General features: G+C 37.2%; 1 protein-coding gene across 1 annotated transcript in view; it reads right to left on the bottom strand.

Moving 5' to 3' along the window:
* LOC140211633 (kinesin-like protein KIF27) overlaps positions 1-14509 on the bottom strand; it is a 66173-nt gene that overhangs the window by 17575 nt on the left and 34089 nt on the right. The window contains exons 7-12 of the mRNA XM_072281582.1: positions 13082-13306; positions 9749-9927; positions 4586-4716; positions 3222-3395; positions 1897-2102; positions 727-924 (exon numbers count right to left, since the gene is read on the bottom strand). Coding sequence (XP_072137683.1) covers positions 727-924; positions 1897-2102; positions 3222-3395; positions 4586-4716; positions 9749-9927; positions 13082-13306 — 1113 coding nt within the window. The remainder of the gene's footprint in view (positions 1-726; positions 925-1896; positions 2103-3221; positions 3396-4585; positions 4717-9748; positions 9928-13081; positions 13307-14509) is intronic.

Consider the following 14509-nt stretch of genomic DNA (forward strand, 5'->3'; position numbering starts at 1 on the left):
TCTGGCGCGGTGGTCTCCAGCTGGGTCAGTAGCTTCGCCAGGGTGTTGTTGATCTTTATCTTTATAAATTGGAGGTTTAGAAGGGTTTCTCGGGTATAGGATAGTGGAGAGGGCAGTTTGCTCAGGAGAGCACACGCAAAGTCGCTAGTTACTGGCGCCAATATTAAAATGTGTCTCATTCTTCCCACATGAAACAAATGAAATAACTTAATGATCACCTTATTCCACCTTGTCACATGCTGTGGGTTAAGAAAAATGGTTATACAATTACATTGAGAAGCATTATCAGAAATGAAAATAGATAATACATTCAAGAACTGGCTCAATGCAAATTTACTTTAGGTTCAATCCCTAGTCTGTTTCAATCTCTTTAAAGTACCACCTACATACAACTCAGAATTCCCTGGTGACAAACACACAACCTGATGACAAACCCATATTATTTTACTGCTCTTAAAAATTTGATTTAGGCACAGAATGAAAGGTTCACTTTTTTCAACCCTTGTGCTGTATCTAAAGATGAGGATTGTCTTTTTGATGTATATTACCATAGTCTGTGTGTACAAATGTGCTATTTTATGGGAGTGTTGCAAATAGTTATTATAATATGAATTATATAGATCTTGGAAATAACAAAAGGCTACATTAAAAATTACAATGCATCTCATATGTTTAAAAACTTAAATACATATTTTACCAACATAACTGTTAACACTTATATCTTACTTTGATTCGTTGTTGATCTTTTTGAATCTCATTTTCCAGTTTTCGTTTTTTTTCACTTTCTTCTTGCAATTTTTTCTGGAGTAGTAGTTGTTGTTCTTTCATAATTTCCACATTCTGGCTCAATTGGACCAATCGTTTCTCACTTTGTTCTGACATAGAAAACAGCTTCTTCGTTTCTTGCTGTTTCTTCTGCAAGGTCTAAGAAGATAACAAAATTTTCAATATGTTTTTGTTGGCAGCAGTATCCTAGTTACCACCAAATTTCCCTTTGAACTATAAAATATATTGCACGTTATTTTTCACTCACACTGAGGTCCCCTCCTTTTTCTGGTGCTTCAATGACTATTTCCTATTCTTTCCTCAGTACAGAAATTTCATGCAGTCTTCTTCAGATCTATTCACCAACCACACCTTAAAATAATCAATTTCTGATTATTGCTTCCCCTTCCTTGAGCTCTCAATCTTCAGTACAATGAGCTGTAAACCAATAACTATTTTAAGCATACTTCCTCCCACAGTTACTAGATTATATTTTTCCTACTATATTTTCTGCAGAACTATTTGTCCAGTTTCTCATTTTTTGTTGCATCTCCTCTAATAATCCATCCTTCTACACTTCTCTCTTTTTCTATGCACATTGGGTGTTGGTCTTTTTTTTTATTGGATTCTTTCAGGTTTCTTGCTTTGCGACTACAAGCAAATAAATCTCAAGGTTGTATAATTCTTACATTCTTTGATATTAAATGTACATTGAATACTTGTGCTTCTGATATTTCCTATTTCCTTAGCTGAGAATTTGCATGACCTTCAATTATAACAAAAGATGCTAGAAACTCTCAGCACATCTATAATCATTGATCATTGGGGTTGTTACTCCCAATGCAAGTCTGATGATAGGTTATTAACCTAGCCCTTCACAAAGGTTGACTTTTCACTGCCGCTCCCTGTTCTACAGAGTATTCCCAGCATATTCTATTTTATTGCCGATCTCAATCATCCAGTTTTTTTTGTTTTTTTTATTCCTTTCCCTTTCTGGTTATTTATCTCATCATTCCCCCATGTTCTTAGGAACTTCTTATTTTTACAACTATTGTCCAACATATAAAGTGATTTTTATTCATTTATATTGAATGTTTTTTGAATTATTTAATACTTCAGCAATCAGTATACCTGAACTTTAAGTTTGGCAGAATCCATCTTCTTGCGGAATTCCTTTTGCAATTTTACTTTTTCTGCAGCATCCCTGAGCTCTTTGTTCTCCAGTTCCTGCAGTTGTTTCTGAGCTTCAGTCAGCTCAGTCTTGGCCTGCTCTGCTTCCTTTTCTAACTGAATAATCTTTTGGTAGTACTGTCGGTTCACAGCCTGAGCATCCTGACCTAATTAAACAAATCAATATAAATTGTAAAATAGGCAACGAAGGAGAATTTTAGTAAGATCAATACTTCCCCCATAACCACCTCAAAAAAGAAAGTACATTTTGCTTGTTTTTGTCTCTGCAACTGAGTGAGAGAACCTAATGCACTCATGCACTGAAAATAATTAACACGTGCTTAATCAAGTTGTATTGTGATATTTAAAGTTCCTTGTATTCGCAATCAAATTACGTCCATAGGCCAATCTAAGAAATAACGAAATATTGACTTCTTGACTAGTGGGCTGACTGCATCCTTCATGCCGATGTTTCCCTTATCCCCATCCTGTATAAATGTTTTAGCTATTGATTGTTTTTAAATCAAAGTCTATGTATAATGAACAATGAGTGAAGAAGAATTAACAACTCTGCTTCAATTATTTGATTCAACCACATTCAATTGGGTTACTCAAAAAGAATACAGCACTAAATATTTAATATGACTTGACAGAAATATTTAGAGACAATGCTCCCAATTAATTCATTTTCCTTTCTAAGAAAAATATGGAATATGAATGAGGATTAATCAATACTTATGTTAATAAAAAGATATAACAAATTATAAACTTAAGAGATTCTGCAGTTGCTGGAAATCATGATGAACACACAAAATGCTGGAGGAACTCAGCAGGCCAGACAGCATCTGTGGAAATGAATAAACAGTCGATGTTTTGGGCCTAGACCCTTCATCAGGTTTGGAGAGGAAGGGAGCAGAAGCCAGAATAAGAAGGTTGAGGAAGGAGAATGAGTACAAGCCGGTAGGTAATAAGTGGAACAAGGTGGGGGGAGGGGGATGATGGATGGAAGAGGTAAAGGGCTGAAGAAGGAGGAATCTAATAGGAGAGAACAGTTGAACATGGGAGAACAGGAAGGAGGCCACCAGAGGGAGGTAATGGGCTGGTAAGAAGAGAAGAGATTTAGAGGGAGCCAGAGTGGGGAATGAAAAAAACAAGAGAAGGGGAATGGGGAGGAAATTACCGGAAGCTACAGAAATATAACAAAGGGTTATTTTGGATACTTCAATATTAATGCATGGATTGTTATTCAGACAATCTACTATCTGTATATTTTGATCAACTCTAACCTGTTTTAACCAGTTCTTTGATGAGCTCTTCCTTCATGCGAATGTTGATAGCAAGCTCTCTTATCTTCTGCTTAGAATGAGCCACATCCATGTCTACAGACTTCAATTTCTTCATGTTTAATACTTGACTTTGACGCAAGCGCTCAGTCTCAGAGGAGGAATTCTTTTGTGAGACTACACATTCACATTAAAACAGAAACATGAAATTGGACTATAATTTATACCAAACATAACTGGGAAAGTTAATTCAATGAACAGCAAGTGCAACAATGCTGAATCAATTCTTTCGTACAATATTCTAAACTCAAATAAGCTGTTTGGAGGAAGGTACTTTGGCACTTTCTTTGAAATAAAGAGAATATGGGGAAGGGGCATAATCTGCTACCTTTGCACACTTCAGTCGACAATGAAAACATTGCCATGACCAAAATCTGGGAATTTGCTGCTTGGAACATAACATCAGAAATGTGAGGCAATTCAGCTTACAAACCGGTTTCACCGTTCAATTCATGATGATCTGTATATAGCTCCATTTATTAATATTAGTGGTATGTATCACTTGATTCCCTTATCTAATAAATATTTATTATTTTCATTGCTGAAAAATTGACCTGTTGTAGTACAGTAGCCATCTCAGAATTTACAAAACTGGAGTGGAAGCAAATCATTCTTGTCTCCAAGGTATTGCCCAATAAGAAAAACTAAGAAATCATTCCCTGAACCATAAGGTTCAAAAACTAAAGAACACAGTCATAAAATAATGAGATGCAAGGTAAAATTTTTATTATATTTCACAAAGATTGATTATCATCAAAAGCTCACTGTCTATAAGTGTGGTAAAACATAATCAATCAGGGCTTTCAAAAAGATAAATACTCCAGGAAAAAAATCATTTGCAGGACTATGGGGAAAGATAAGGAAATGTGAGTAGTATAGTACAATGGGTGAATGGCCTCTTGAGTTGTAACGAGTCTAAGATTCTGTTAAAGACTTGATTACTGTTTTACCTATGCATTAGGTAGACTGCTAAAGAGCATTATTTTATGTCACCCACAAGTGTTCAATGAACAGATCTTTAAATGAATTGTCAAACTTTATGCTATCTCTCTATCCTTTTAGGTAACAAGGTTTGACATTACAATTCTGTATTTTAGGGTTAAAGTGTATCAATATAAAAGATAGACAAAAAAAGCTGGTGCAGCAAAGTAAGCAGAAATTCATTCTGTTACTAGATTTTAATAATGATGTAATTAATTTTTCCTAGCTCAAATTATGTTTCTTTCATTATGCCATTTTTCACTTGCAAGTTTTCAAAATTTCTCATTAATAAATGCACTATTTTTTTCCGCCAACTATCCATATACCTTTCTGTGACTCAAAGTCTATTCCATTGTCATCTCGTCCTTGACTGGTCACATGGAAGTCTTTATTAAATGATTTAATGTCGCTCATCATACAGGCTTGCTTCTGAGTCCAAGTCTGATTTATTGAATGTCTAATATGGAAGAAAATATCAATATAATATAATTAAAATTCAAACAGAATTATTTTAGGTATAAGCACAAGTCAGTTTTATTTCCTGATCATTTTTGTTATGGTATGGTATAAGTGAACAATTGTATTGATTCATTCTATACCACAGAAAGATGTGTAAAGTTCAGAAAATTAATGTGCCTTGTTTTAGTGGAAATCAAATTGCAGATTGAACAAATTGTTCCATTCTAACAAAAGATCTCAACTGATGAGTTGTGAGAAAGGAGTGACAATTAGAGACCGATGAGCAAACTTATTTCTGAGTTAACTTCACTTCAATCCTTTCCCTTTCTATTCATTTTAAGGTTCTCATTAAGTATTGATCCTTTTTGTCTCCAAATAAATGAACACTGCTCTCAAGCTAAAGCCAGGTGGACTGTTACATTCCAGCATAACACTCACCTTGTCGTCATATGCTGAAATTTTTTCCTTAAGAAGAACAAATGCATGGTGTAAACACGAATTTGTTAAAAAATTATGTCCACCAATGTTCAAAGGTTATAATAAAAAATATCTATTAACTTAATATACAATGGAAACCCTGAAGGAGAAGTTTATGTTCAAAGCATAAAGTAAACTTGGTCCAAACTACATTCATCTTAAGTTTCCGCTCCCCCTGCCCTGCGCAACCTCAATGGGTTTCTGCTCAAATTCACTTCCATATAGCCAGACACAGAATACAACCTGAAAGAGTTTAATCAGACAATTTAAAACAATTGCAGGCAAGCATTCAAAGTGATAATATAGGAATTAGCACAGGATTTTTAACTACTACAAAGTTCTAATGTGCATGGCATTCAAAGCATGCTAGAATTAACAGTTTTTGGCTTTGTATGCAAATTCCCTCAAAACAAATCAATAAGCTTCAAGACCTTGGCCTCTATACCTGTTGTACAGTTGGATCCTCGATTTCCTCACTTGCAGACCGCAGTCAGTTCGGATTGGCACAACATCTCTTCCACAATCTCCACCAGTACAGGTACACCACAAGGCTGCATGCTCAACCCCTGCTCTATTCACTCTTTACCTATGACTGTGAGGTTATGCACAGCTCCAATGCCATATTTAAATTTGCTGATGACGCCACTGTCATTGATCGAATGAAAGGTAATGATGAATCAACATGTAGGAAAGAAATTGAAAACTTGGCAGAGTGGTGCCCCGACAAGGACTTGTTAATTAATGTCAGCAAAACCAAGGAGCTCATTATTGACTTCAGGGGGAGGAAACCAGAAGTCCATGAGCCATTCTCACTGGGGGAAAATCAGAGCTGGAGGAGGTCAGCAACTTTAAATTCCTCGTTGTTACCATTTCAGAGGATCTGTCCTGGGAAAAGCATGTAAGTGCCATTACAAAGAAAACACAACAGTGCCTCTACTTAGAAGTTTGCAAAGGTTTGGCATGAGTATATTAACTGATTGCATCACAGCCTAGTATGGAAACAACAAAACCCTTGAAAGGAAAATTCTACAAAAAGTAGTGGATAAGGCCCAGTCCATCACGGTTAAAGATTTCCCCACTATTGAGCACATCTACATGAAACACTGATACAGGAAAGTAATATCCATCATCAAGGACCCTCACCATCCAGGGTATGCTCTCTTCTCACTGCTTCCATTAGGAAGCAGTTAGAGGAGCCTCAGGACCCACACCACCAAGTTCAGGAATAGTTAATACCCCTCAAATGGCTCTTGAACCAGAGGAGGTAACTTTACTCAACTGTACTCGCCCCATCACTGAATTGTTCCCACAACCTATGGACTCATTTTCAAGTACTCTTCATCTCATGTTCTTGATATTTTCTGTTTGTTTGCTTGTTTATTTATTTACTTATTTAGTATTTGCACAGTTTGTTGTCTTTTGCACATTGGTTGTTTGGCTGCCCTGTTGGGTGAGGTCTTTCTTTAATCCTGTTGTATTTCTTGAATATACTGTCATTGCCCACAAGAAAATAAATCTCAGGGTTGTAAGTGGTGATATCTACTTTGATAATAAATTTACTTTGAACTTTGATATCCGTCCATAAAATACATGCCAGTGCTTTCCACTCCAATTTCCCATTACTGCAGACAGGAAAATAGAATCAGTGAGTTATGAGCATGGGTATGAAGGATAATGGTGAAAGACTAAACAATGGAGAAAAGTGAAGAAAAGACGATGACATGAGAGAGCTGATACAGAAAAGACATGAGGTGGGGAAGGGACCATGGGGAGAGATGACCATTGAACAAGGAGGAAATTGGGCTTTAAAGAAAAGATCTGGTAGCTGGGTAAATATCACTGCAAAAAATATGTTAATGGATTAGGCGGAGAGGGTTTCAGAAAAGATCCGAGTTACTATAAATGCAGGAGAAGGGAATGCAGTTGGTGGGAAAGAAGTCATAAATTTTTGGAACTCTTCCTCAAAGAGGAATGAAAGTGAATTTTGACATATCTTACAGGTAGGGCAATAGATTCTTGATAAGCAAAGATGTGGTAGGTGATTGGAAAATAGACAAAATATGGAATATGAGGTTCTTCACCATAAATTAACTGTTGATAGTGACAATAATGAAGAAGAAAAGAAGAAGAAAGAAAATACTAATGCAGATCAGCCATGATCATATTAAATGCCAGTGCAGGATCAAGGAACTGATTAGCCTGCATCTGTCCCTAATTGGCCTTATCCTTATGTATTATTGTGAAGAATGTCAACAACATGTTGGAAAACAGAAATATCTTAAGAAAAATATTCCATCCTGCTGGAATCTTCACTGCGGAACTTCCCAATAAGTTAAAGTGCTTCAAGAAAACAGGGCCAACTCCAATCCTCTGGAAAAAGTCTGTTGTTACAGCTGAAACTCATGACATTCAAGTACCACATAATCCAAGTTTGATATAAAAACAGAATTTTTGAAAGCATATAATGTGGACAAGGATTTCCTGACTGCTTTAAGTGATCAGATTTAAGGTAAATTTCAATTCCATAGCACAAAAAACATAATTTCTAGTAAATCTTTTGAAAAATTCTTAACATAAAAATCATTGCATGTACTTAAGATTGTTAACTGTGTATAATTTAAATATTACATTTGAAAATTTACTACAAAATTAAGCATTAAAAAAATCACAATGTTAATTCCTCATCCAAAGTAACTCAATCTTAAATATTGAGAGAATAAACAAAACTATTCTCTCTGTACATTGGGATTGGGTGAACAGTCTGTTCATCAATTTTTATATAATGCATCAAAAGGTTTAAATTTATCATATTTTCTAGTTCTTAATTAGTAAGGGTATCAAAGATTATGGGTTGAAGGCAGGTTAGGAGGGATAATATATCAGCCATGGTGGACTTTCAGTCTTTGAAAATTCCTTCCTTCAAGAATGCCACGAACAAAATCTTTGAATATTTCAAGGCCAAAACAGATATAATCAATGATAAGGGGCGAATGTTCTCACGTTCTCAGTATTTATTGTTTATTTATTATGATTATTACTCTCTGTATTTGTACATTTTGATGTCTTTTGCACATTGGTTGTTTGTCCGTGTGACATCTAGAGAAGACGAATGCTAATGTGAGAATGCTGTTCTTGGACTACAGTTCAGCATTCAACACCATAATTCCCTCCAGGCTCGACAAGAATCTCAATGACCTCAGCCTTCACCCTGCCTTGTGTAGCTGGATCCTGGAAGTCCTGTCAGATCGCCAGCAGGTGGTAAGAGTGGGCTCCCTCACCTCTGCCCCTCCGGCCCTCAATACATGTGCCCCTCAGAGCTGTGTCCTAAGCCCCCTCCTTTACTCTCTGCACACCCATGACTGCGTCGCCACCCACAGCTCCAATCTGCTAATTAAATTTGCTGACAATACTGCATAGATTGGCCTTATCACAAGTAATAATGAGGCAGCCTACAGAGAAGAAGTCATCACCTCAACACAATGGTTTCAAGAAAACAACCTATCCCTCAATGTCACATAAGAAAAAAAGGAGCTGGTTGTGGACTACAGGAGGAATGGAGAAAGGCTAGCCCCTGTTGACATCAATAGATCTGGGGTTGAGAGGGTGAATAGTTTTAGGTTTCTCGGCATAACATCACCGAGGATCTCACGTGGTCTGTACATACCGGCTGTGTGATGAAAAAGGCACAACAATGCCTCTTTCATCTCAGACGGTTGAAGAAGTTTGGTATGGGCCCCCAAATCCTAAGAACTTTCTATAGGGGCACAATTGAGAGCATCCTGACTGGCTGCATCACTACCTGGTATGGGAACTGTACTTCCCTCAATCATAGGACTCTGCAGAGAGTGTTGCGGACAGCCCAGTGCATCTGTAAATGTGAACTTCTCGCTATTCAGGACATTTACAAAGACAGGTGTGTAAAAAGGGCCCAAAGGATCACTGGGGACCCGAGTCACCCCAACCACAAACTATTCCAGCTGCTACCATCTGGGAAACGGTACCATAGCATAAAAGCTAGAACCAACAGGCTCCGGTACAGCTTCTTCCACCAGGCCATCAGACTGCTTAACTCATGCTGACACAACTGTATTTCTATGTTATATTGACTATCCTGTTGTACATACTATTTATTATAAATTACTATAAATTGTATATTGCACATTTAGACGGAGACGTAACATAAAGATTTTTACTCCTCATGTATATGAAGGATGCAAGTAATAAAGTCAATTCAATTCAATTCATTTCATCCTTTTGAGTGCAGTCTTTCATTGATCTATTGTGTTTTTTGTATTTATGCTTTTTGTTTTTTGTGAATGCGTCAAATAAATTAATCTCAGGGTTGTATATAGTGACATATATGTGCTTTGATAATACATTTAATTTGAAATTTGAATTTTGAATAATTATTAAGAGTATCGAGGTGAAGTTGAGGTTTCTATCAGACCAGCCATGGTCTTGTTGAATAGCAAAGGGATGATTCAGATGAAAACCATGCACAAAAGGAAGGAAAGTTACCTCAATTGCAAGATCAATACTTGACATTTATGTACCTGGAGTGCTGTGCATTAGCATTTTCTTTCTTCTTTTCTTCCTTATTGCCATTATCAACAGTTAATTTATGGTGGAGAACTTCATCCTGCTCTTCAAATTTCTCCATTAACTTCTGAGTGCGTGTTCGAAACTCTGCCATCACCCTTTCAAGAGCATATGAAGGTGGGCTTGTGTGCACCTGTCCAACAATAATCATCTTTTCAACTACATTCCTTTATAAATTGTATTTATTTTGCAGGTTCTAAAGCCTAAAATGCCTCTGAAAAGTAAATTAAAAATAATATCTCGCCTTTTAACTCCTTCCCATTGACTAGGGTTCTAAACACTCTATCCTTGTGAAGTTAACAATTGTATTGTGAATCCTATATTCCTGTAAATACTCTTCTCTACACTAGGGAAATCCAAGTGATTGGATTCTGCTTGACAGAACCTCCTAATTAACAGGTAAAGGTGACTTCAAAGTCCCGTTGTTTGCCGTTTTAATTCATCATTCTTCCACACTAATCTCCTTAGCCTTTGATCGTATTCCAACAAAGCTCAATACAAGTTAAAGAAATAACCTATCTTCCAATTACATACATTACAAACTCTAAGATTCAAAACACAGAATTTCAGATCATTAGCAGTTTCACAATAAAACATAAGGCACAGTTTTGTTTTTGCTCTCTTCTCATTTGTTATCCCTATTTCACCTCATTTATATCCTTCTATCTACACCTCTTCCAGACTTCTGATGAAGAATCTCTAACCTAAACTGTTCCCTATGTTTCGCTTCTCACAGCTGCACCCTGACCTTCTGAGTATTCCAGCATCTTGTTGTTGTTATTCATTGGCCTTTACCAATCTCTTTCAGCTGGCACCACAATCTCATGTCATTCAGTCTACCTTGTTCGCCACACTATTACAGATCTTTTCTTCTATCCCTTCCTTTTTCTCGGCAACTTCAAACTTTTCAATGTTGGTTGATTGCATGCTAATAGTGCTCAACATTTATGCTTTCTAACCAAAATACGAACAAGATATGACCTCCATAAAACTATCAGATGACGCTAAGAGACAGCACCGGTCCAAAATAGAGTCCCAGTCCTGCTGTCAATTGTGGCAGGGCTTACTTACTGTAGTGGGTTACAAAATGAGCTCAAACAACATGGCTGACAACAGCACATCCCTTCCTGAAGGCTTAACATATTTTAAGCAGAAGGGAACAGATGAGTCACCACCTATTCCTGACAGTTTCCAGTGCACTGAATCTACAGTCATGGTCGTGGACTTAAGATCAGTCTTCCAGAGAGTGAACCTGCATAAAGCACCGTGCCTGGATGGTGTTCCTGGTTGTGTACTTTGATCCTGTGCAGATCAGCTGGCAGGGATACTTGCAGACATTCTTAACTTCTCCCTGCTTCAGGCTGTGGTTCCCTCTTGCTGTAAGAAGACCACTATCATCCCAAGAAAAGCAAAACAACATACCTTAATGACTCCTACCAAGTAGCTTTGACATCTACCACCATGAAGTGCTTTCAGAGGCATGTATCAGCTCCAGCCTTCCAGAAAACCTTGACCCACGGCAATGTGCCATGGCCCTACATTCATCTCTGGAGCATCTGAACAGACTACTGTTTATTGACTACAATTCTGCCTTCAGTACTAGTAAACTCACCACCAAGCTCCTGATCCTGGGAGTCAATGCCTCCATCTGCAACTGGATCCTTGACTTTCTGACCAACAGACTGCAATCAGTAAGGATAGGCAGCAACACCGACACCACGATTATTCTAAACACTGCTGCTCCACACTCATGACTGCATGGCCAGATTCTGTTCTAACTCCATCTACAAGTTGCAGATGGAGTGGGCCTCATCTCAAATAATAATGAGTTAGAGAAGAGGAAGAGATAGAGAGCTTAGTGCTGGTGTGCTAACAACCTTTCCCTCAATGTCAACAAAAACGTGGTACTTGACTATAGGAAGGAGGGCATGCTCCTGTATAAATCAACTGTGTTGTAGTTGAGAGGGCTGAGAGTTTCAAATTGTGAACGTCACCAAAAGCCAGTCCTGGTCCAATTACGTAGATATCACAACCAAGAAAGTTCACTAAAGCAATTTAGCATGCCCCCATCAACTCTTACCCATTTTTATTTCTGCACATCGAAAGCATTCTATGTGGATGCAACTGTTCTGCACGTGACCACAAGAAACTGCAGAGAGTTGTAGACACAGCTCAGCACACGATGGGAGCCAGCTTCCCCCCTGTGGACTTTGTCTATTCTTCTTGTTGCCCTTGTAAAGTAGCCAGCATTATCAAAGACCCCAGCCACTCAGAACATTTTCCCTTCTCTCTCCCATTGGGCAGAAGATACAAAAGCCTGAAAACACATATAGCCAGCCTCAAGGACAGCTTCTATCCCACTATTATCAGATTCCTGAATGGACCTCAATGTATGATAAGATGGACTCTTGATTCAGAATCTACTCATGATCTGTATACACAGTATGCAAGACATGCTTTTCACTGCATCTTGCTACATGTGACAATAATAAGCCAGTTGCAATACCAATATCAAGTACATTTTTAGCATACCAACATACATGAAACTGCTTTGTATTAGCATTGATTGCAACTTGTGATGCGAACCTCCGACCAGTTTTTCCAGTAACCTAACAGACAGTTCTTTAAAGCACAGCTCGAGGCTGCAGAGAAAAAAATAACCTTTATACACTTACTATTACTTAGAGAAACAGAATTTATCCTCAGGATTCTGGGGAACAATGTTAACCTATGATTACAATATTTTCCTTTCTATTCCATTCTCTGGACCTGAACTCCTGTCAACTGCCCCCACCACCAACCAGCTCTATTCAATATTTACATATCTAAATAGCAACTTGGTCAGGTATTCACCAAGGTTTAGTAATGAAGTCCAGCAATATCTCTAAGCTTAGCCAATTGTCAAGTTTATAAGAGATTATGAATATTTCTGAATGCTCTTTCCTCTGAGAAAATCTCTATATTGCAGTTTTTCCAACAGTTCAAATCTGTCCATTATTAAAATACAGACATCGGACTAATCTTCACTTGTAACAGGGTTAGCTAATAGTTAACAACAAATTAGCCTTTCATCATATCATTTGCCTGTTTTTTTTACTCCATTGGAATTCATTAAAGGAAACACTGATAAGATTAAATAACAGTTGACAGATGAATAACTATCAGTTTATCAACACAAATGTATGAAAGTGATTTACAAATCTTTGTATTTTGTATCATATTTGAATAAAATTATCAGACAAAATCATATGGAAGTCCTGAAATATTATTTTATGAATAAATATTACCTTTCTGGAGTGCGCAATCGATTCAGTTTGATGAGACTGCATAATACTGAAAGACTTCATATGAATATTTGATAATGGCACAGTATGAGGTCTTCTTGCTGCAGTCACAGCTAAAGATGTTTCATTTGAATATCTGCTATGATGTGAAAACTTGTCAGATTTAAGGACCTGTAATTCTTTCTGGAGTTGATCAATAATAAGCTGTTGTTCAACCATTTTATCATTCTGTAAAGTGAAATTTAAAATAAAAGTGAAACGTTCCTGCTTCTCTAGTTCATTGGCCCCAGATTTCATGATTAATATTTTTGCTAAGCTTTTAGGTATCTACACCAACTATTGTTTCTTGATTGATATATCAGATATCTAGTACATTGTATAGGCACTTCTTGCTCAGTTATAACAAAGTAGGAAACTACTTGTTCTCTACTCACTTTGTCACCCTTTCACTTATATATGCTTAATAACAACATGTCCTAAATAGAGCAATTTGGGTACAATACATAAATTATTAATTTCTGTTTGCCTATAAGTAAAGCATGCACATAAAAATATCAATGTATTGTAAGTGCAGAATATTGAACACTGTCACTGGCCAGAAAATTGGGAAACAGGCAACAAATGATTGCCGGCACTCTTCTTTGACTTGGGTGGCAAATACATATTTACCAATAAAGATCAATTTTTGTTGACTTGCTAGTAACAACAATCTTAAATGTTGAGGACCCTGTAGGACAGCAGGTATTTCTATGAAATTATACTATCACGTAGGAGAGCAAGAAAAATCCTTGTTCATGCAACAACTGAAAAATAACTTTTGATACCAAACTAACCAGGCCCTTTGGCTTAGCTAGTTATCAAAACAATGCTAAATTATACATGTTTCTGGATGTTTATTTTATTGAGAATTATTCAAAAACATTCAAAACATTGGAGCAATTAAAACATTAAAAAAAACATTTGATTAATCTCAGTGACTCTTAAAAATATGTTGGACTGTTTTGTCCCTTGCAGACATTCCTCCAAACCTCTCAGAGATCTACTGGACAGATTTGCAGCAGACTGACACACTTGCACTGGACACCCAAGAAGTGTTCAATTGGGAGTGTCGGCAGAAAATCACTAGCGAAGAATCCCAGTTGATTTGAGGCTTCCATGCTCGCTTAGGGGTCCAATGCTGGTGGGTCTCAAGATGGTAAATTTAAACAATTTGCTGACATTGAGTCATACTGTAAAGAAACAGGCCCTTTGGCCCTTCTAGTCCATGACAAAAACATTTAAACTGCCTATTCCCAACGACCTACACTGGGACCATAGCCCTCCATATCTGTACTATCCACGTACCTATCAAACTTCTCTTAACTGTTGAAATTGAGCATGCATGGACCACTTATGTTGGCGGCTCATTCCACCCTCTCATGATCCTCTGAG

The sequence above is a fragment of the Mobula birostris genome, chromosome 17, assembly GCF_030028105.1.
Source record: "Mobula birostris isolate sMobBir1 chromosome 17, sMobBir1.hap1, whole genome shotgun sequence".
In the NCBI taxonomy this organism is placed as follows: domain Eukaryota; kingdom Metazoa; phylum Chordata; class Chondrichthyes; order Myliobatiformes; family Myliobatidae; genus Mobula; species Mobula birostris.